General features: G+C 36.8%; 1 protein-coding gene across 2 annotated transcripts; it reads right to left on the reverse strand.

Annotated features, from left to right (window-relative positions):
* Nucleotides 1–799: 799 nt before the first annotated feature.
* Nucleotides 800–6330, reverse strand: LOC109030174 (uncharacterized). 2 transcript variants are annotated; one of them, XM_072295970.1, is made up of 4 exons: nt 5788–6330; nt 4905–5034; nt 3439–3583; nt 800–2850 (listed from the first exon to the last, which is right to left on the reverse strand). In XM_072295970.1, exons 1-4 carry the CDS (start codon nt 6042–6044, stop codon nt 2795–2797), a joined length of 588 nt encoding a protein of 195 aa, XP_072152071.1. In that variant the 5' UTR covers nt 6045–6330; the 3' UTR covers nt 800–2794. The 2 variants fall into 2 exon arrangements, with proteins under 2 accessions (XP_072152071.1, XP_018896548.2); XM_019041003.2 differs by having other exon boundaries at nt 800–3583.
* Between the last annotated feature and the right edge of the window lie 81 nt (nt 6331–6411).

Genomic DNA, 6411 nt, shown 5'->3' on the forward strand with positions numbered 1-6411 from the left:
TATATAATCGGTTTTCGAAAAAGTTTAATTTAAACAGAAAATGAGTGATGGAAAATCTCCATTACGGTAGCCGCAAAATGCGTCCAAATACAATTAAAATTTTAAAAATTTCTCGAGGGAGGCCGCCCCTAGCAAAATGACCTACGTAGGTACGCCTCTGGCTGTCAAATTCAGATTCCTGAGGGTCAGTTATTACCCAAGAATACATTTTTTTCCTAGGCCTCTACGTCAATTTAGCAACATTGAATTATGATGGAAGGGGGGGGGGGACTAAGATGGATACTATAGGTACCTATGACACCAAATCCGTTCCTTCCCTGAACTGAGAAAGTTGAATTTGGAGCTCTAATGATTTAAAGCAGCTCTATATATACAGTCAAATACCTTAACAGTTAATTACAGTTGAATATTTCGAGGCCTCCTGACCCACCTATGACCAGGCTCATGAAAAGGGAAAAAAACGTAGTTGTTGATTGGGTGCAGGAGCATACATTTCCCCTCAGACCATTTTTTTTTCTTTTTTTCAATTAATGAGGTTAATGAGATTTTCTTTGACGATGTTAATCAAATTAGATTCTGAGGTCTAGCTCCACTGAAGTTCAAAATGCTGTTTAAGTGTAGGTACTTACAGGAATTAAGTGTATGATTGGTTGCGAGAAGACAGAGGATTGCAAATCATGTTGCTTGAGGGGAGAGGGGGATGATACTTTTCGATTACTCCAACAGTATTAACCGGTGAGGAAAAACAGCAAGTTCAAAAGGCTCTAAGAAAGACGAAATTATCAGCATTAAGGAAAAATGAGTATATCAAAACAAGTCTTTAATAATAACCCAAGAAATTTTCAGTTGGTACCCAATTTTCAACAATAGAGACTAAAAATATAATGACAAAAACAAATAGGAAAACAAATAAAGATTATATACAGGAGAATAATTTAGATAAATTTAAAATTTGTTACCTACTGCACAAACAAACTTTTGCACTGAGGGATTAGATATCACCGCTACTGACTACACAGCAAAAATGCTAAATGATTCGACATTCTTGGCTGAAAAGTTAGACAATCTTTTTCACCTTTACAATATGAACATGGAGACATAATCAGCAATTAGTCCTTGAAGAGAGAAATTGATGATTAAAGATTGAATTACATTTTTATCAGGATGAATATTAATTTAATGGTTGGGCTTATATTTTAACTATATAATTTTAAAGGACACATTGAACACTTAATTAATTTATCGAGAGCTGAAAAACTATGAAACTAGTCTTGTTTTGATCTTGGCATTCGATGAATGTTTTTCACTTTGGCATTTCAAAGTCGTTTCAGAAGTGGAAAAACAATTCATGATTAACTTCTTCAACCCTATTCCTGGAGAGAAATCTTAAAAGTGCCACAATGGAATAAACAAGAAGCTATAATGAAATTTTAGAGTTCGAATCTGCCTTAGTTTGAAACGAATTCAGCATCTAAAATTTAATATTTTGTCACACTCGGGAAACATTTCTTGCTTACTGTTATACTTAAAATCCTGAAAGTAAAAAATAATTAATTGAAAACAAGGTTCGATTGATTGTACCTGGTACTCCAAACTAATAATTTAATGTTCATCTTCTCTCTTACCTATACTTCAGATGCCACCAGTCCAGAGGTACTTTAATGTACCAAGAATGAAATCAATTAACACGGGGCTGGACTCTAAGTCCTTCAGATTATGGCTGGATTTTTGTTTCAGGGGCTGCAACATCTATAAAGTCAAATGAAACACACTCCAGACTAAGTTAGGAGTTTCAGGGGCTTTCTCCTGTAGGGTAATTAAACTTTGACCTTAAAAAGGCAGATATAACAGGAGATTGAAGAGATCAAAAGTTTTACTTACTTTGTTTGCCCTCTCATCTGAGTCTTTACGTGCAAGGACATTGTCAAAACAAAAGGATTTTTTTTAAGCAACCTGTGAAAGTGAAAAGGAAATCCAATTACACATTCTGTTTCTGAAAGTTAAGTAGCTTTTAAATGGTTCCCTAGGTTTTTGTTTAACTGACAGGCAACTTAGAGAGGGCATTTTTCCTTAAGCGTTGTTAAAATGGTACATAGCTATTATAAAATTTAAAAACATTATCTTTATGCCATTTTAGTTGCTATTTTGCTCATTGAGACAGTTATCGAGAGAAATGAAGTTCACTATCTTACAAAAACATACCCAACATTATCTAGAACTTATAATGACCTCATCCAGATAAAATCCAATCCCTGTGCAAATGGTTTATGAGAACAACACAAAACAAAAAACCACTTAAAAGCTGAGAACATTTAAGCTTTCTATTAATGTAATTAGAATTTTTCTCACTTCAATAGAAATTGAGAAAATAGCAGACATTTTTCTCAAATAGGAAATAGGACACAAAAAAAATGTTTTATTTGAGTTGATGATTGGTTACTCCTCTAAATCCTTTCGTACTGTAGTGCAGAACTATATAATCAAAGATATAAACTGACCTGGCTCACGCCGGTCTGAACTCAGATCATGTAAGAGTTGTTTGGGTGAACAGACCAATTCCTATAAATTTTTCTTTATAAGCTATTCTTAATCTAGTTATCTTAGTTATTCAAAATCCAATAAAATTGGGAGGCTGAGAAAATTTTGAGTTAAACAGAGTAATTGGATTTTTTCAGTTAAGAATTTTAAGCAAAATAAAAAAGCGCCCCCTTAACTAACATACCTCAGGCTGTAGCTTGATAAGGTTTTCATTGCACGTGGCACAGGGGTTTGTTTAGAGTCATTGACATTCCATTTAAAAAAAAATTAAATGTCCTTTAGTAATGATTCTTACAGTGCATGAAAAAGCAGCTGCTAAACAAGAAACAGGAAGAAATAAGCAAGTTTCAATTGACTTATATTCGATAGTTACCTACATTCATTAAGTTCGGTTCATATTAAACCTGCCAAAGTGCATTTCTTCCATTTTACATCGGTTTAGCGGAAATTGGCTTTCATTTGGAGCTTTATGCCAAAATTGATACAGCTTGTTTGTTAAGACATGTACCCTCAAAGAACATTGGCTCTTACAGATGCCCTAACTAGTTTAAAACAAACATTGTTTTCACAGACAAGAAGTCTCATTTGATCAAGGAGGTATAAGAGCTGACATGGAAGCATCAAATAAAATTGAGTTGATGTAATGCTTTGCAAGCTTCAACTGCGCATCATCATTGAGCTGTCGCAACTCAGCCGCAACATACATTCCAAATGCATAATATTTGTCTTCAGAATTATAATTATTCCTTAGGGTTCTGAAATCTTCTGAGGCACTGGAATCATGTTTTCTTTTGACAGATTTTGGATTTGGAGGATCCTCCGAAGAGGGACAGTCATGATTAAAAGACAATATAGCTTTACGGACTGCATTGTGCTTTTCTGATGATACATTTACATTACCACTTTGGTCAATGTCAAAACTTAAGGAAGTAGATTTCTCGTCTAACAAGGGTTGCCTGTCATTTGAAGCTGCAACTTCACAGTCACTTTCAGTGTCAGACGTAGAGCCGATGTGAGGTTCATCTTCTATGATTTCTAGCAGATTCTAAAACAGATGAAAAAAATTATTCTCAAAATTTTATACAGCATAGTAGACAGACTCCTGCAGAGCTTTGAAAAAGAAGTGTAACTAGCAAACAGAAAAAGGCTTGATGTCATGTGAGGATTGTACTTTCGAGTCAATTTTAACATCCTGCTCCACACTACGCTGACTCACAAGAAAAAAACCTGTTCAGGTTATCTGAAATATAAATACGGTTGCAGTCCTGATGGTTAAAGCCAAAGCTCAACTATACCACTACAGGGTAAGGGCCTCTCCTCTAGGATAGGTAATTTGACTTGGGGCTAACACAGGCGTAAGAATATTCTAAGTCCTGCGAAGGTCAGTCGTCATCTGACAAACCAATTATGTGATGTAACAACCATGTTGGATGCTACTGCGCATGATATTTAATTTCCCAGAGTTTCAATATCAAATGGTACATGATTCAAGTTTTATTTACCTCAGCTTCAGTAGTGTAGTGGTTAAAGCAGTTTGCTGCAGCACTATGAGATCCTGGGTTCATCCTCGGAGGTGACTGGTATTTAAGGAAACTTAAATATCAGTCATCATGACTGTGGATGACTATGTCACTCCATAAGCCTAACTGCTATTTGAGGTAAAAGAGTGTGGGAGGAAGGGGGACACAGTCACCCAGTAAGTAATCAGTCTGCACTGTTCCACTGGGTTGTAAAAAATTTGTTTATCACTCATTGTATGCTGGACTGCCAGCTTTACCTATCAGTGAGAGGTTGAGACAACTTCGTCCAACTCCATGGAAGCATGGCTGCACTCTGGAAGTCTACAGTCTGGGAGTCAGCCACAGTCGTTGATACAACCTAACATTAGCTTATCAGATTTCCGCTAGAAAATGTGATTAGTGTCATCACATTTTATTTAGGAATTCCGACTAATATTAGGGTGCAGATGCCATGTGCTTTGGCCCCTACAGGTCGCTTCACCGCGCGGTCAGCTCGGCCCTCACTTACTTAGACTGTTTTACTGATCAAATGACTACCTAACTAAAAAAACTGCAAATAAACCAACAATATAGAAATGCAAGCTCAATATTGGAAAATTACCATTTCATGTGCAACCATTCAGTTCCTTAAAAATTATCAAAGCACCAATTAGAGATGATATTATGATACGAGTCCACCAAATTATTCTTCATTGAATAGATGGATCATTTTGTTGATAGAAAGTTTATACTGGTGATCAGAATTCAGTCATTTTCGGATCCATGGAGAAAATGACAAATAATAATTCAATGGAGGATTAAGATTTGAATATGAGAAAGAGGGAAAATCAGTAAAAAGATACTTACAACAGATTCTAATTTTACGTCTCCATCTTTGTTGCAGTATCTGAGAAACGAATCAGCTACTGAATACCATCTCAAACCAGGCACATATTTTTCACCTACTGCTTCAGCGCTCAGGACTTTCCCTCGTTCCCTGTAAAAACAAAACAAAATAATCCATAAATCTCTATTCGAAAAAATTCAATTATGGAGTCAAAGGCATCCTTGAAGTTAAATTTGAAACAAAAGTGGTGATAAAAGTAGCCACAGGGGCAACACTTTTTGTTGCACAGAAAGCCCTCTTTCGCTGGCAACCTCCGAGTACCTGAGCCAGCAGTTTGGAACAATCTGACCGGGTAGAATAGATCCTACTAGCATCTGTCTAGGTTTAGGCTTGTCCCATTCTGAGTCTCTCAGCCACAAGGGGTTTGCAGGCCCAGTCAGTCCCTTATTGACATTCTTACAGCAATCAAGAGGAGAAGGAAAAAAGAAGGAAAGAGAAGGGAAGGGAGAGGGTAATTTCTCAAGACGATGCCTTAGTTGTGTCTGTGAGATGGTTGGCGCATCAGTCCAGTCTTACATCACCGGAGCTGAGGAAAGCTATGGATCAGCCCAGTATCTAATGGTACGACAGCAAACAACCAGTAAGTCTCCCTTCCACAGCAATCAGCCAACAGCTGACAAGGCAAAAATCCTGAAGCAGCGTCGGGCTTAGACAAAGGTGTAGAACACCAATGTCATGACTGGCTTCTTCAGAGCATTGTTGGTTGATTTGAGCTTGCTCATTGCATGTTGACATAGTAATGTTACAACATTCATCAATAGTTCTATCTGATTGCATGAAGTAACCTGTTAAGTGATTAATTCTTCGATCGCACAAAATAAATCAGGAGATAAGTATTCTTACCTGGTATAAACAGTTTTGAGGTTTTTCATTTTGCTCTTCATTGTGAGCATGTCTAAATCTTTTGGACCGACATGTTGGCGTGCTTCTACAATGAGGGAGTGGAATGCAGCATCTCGGTTGCGTTTGCTTTTCCTATCTTTGTCGGTGAGCCTCCACAAGATTTGATACTTTTTGAGAAGTCTTAGGAACCTTGCTATCTGAACTGCAGACCACTTTACATTAGAAGTATCAGTCTGCTTACTGACAACGGATATCATGATAGCCTTCAGTGAATCTTGACTTGAGTCTTAATAAGAGATGAAAATCAGACGATTACCATGACGTTTTCCATCACCGTTTGCATTAGGGTATTCACAGTATTCTATGGAGTATTGAGTAAATTTAAATCAAAAAGAGTGCACAAGTTAAATCACTGAAAAAAAACGGGGAAAAAACGAAGGCGGAAACTTTTTTTTACACATTTATCTGGATTCTTTTCTTGATTTGTCCACATTAACGCATTTTGTAGGTTATGACACCAAGAGGCAACGAAAACAAACAAACGCTGGCGCCTAGTTGCCCAATAGTCCTAAAAATTCAGCACTTTCCCCTATGATTTCTACATTTGATTGCACAATCTGGCAA

This window comes from Bemisia tabaci, chromosome 2, assembly GCF_918797505.1.
Source record: "Bemisia tabaci chromosome 2, PGI_BMITA_v3".
Lineage (NCBI taxonomy): Eukaryota > Metazoa > Arthropoda > Insecta > Hemiptera > Aleyrodidae > Bemisia > Bemisia tabaci.

Excerpts from the sequence above, each read along its gene's own strand:
- LOC109030174 (XM_019041003.2), bottom strand. The coding sequence starts at position 6,044 with ATGATATCCGTTGTCAGTAAGCAGACTGATACTTCTAATGTAAAGTGG. Across the intron at positions 5,035-5,787 it reads CTCAAAACTGTTTATACCAG|GGAACGAGGGAAAGTCCTGA; the intron begins GTAAGAATACTT and ends TTGTTTTTACAG. Across the intron at positions 3,584-4,904 it reads ACGTAAAATTAGAATCTGTT|AATCTGCTAGAAATCATAGA; the intron begins GTAAGTATCTTT and ends CATCTGTTTTAG.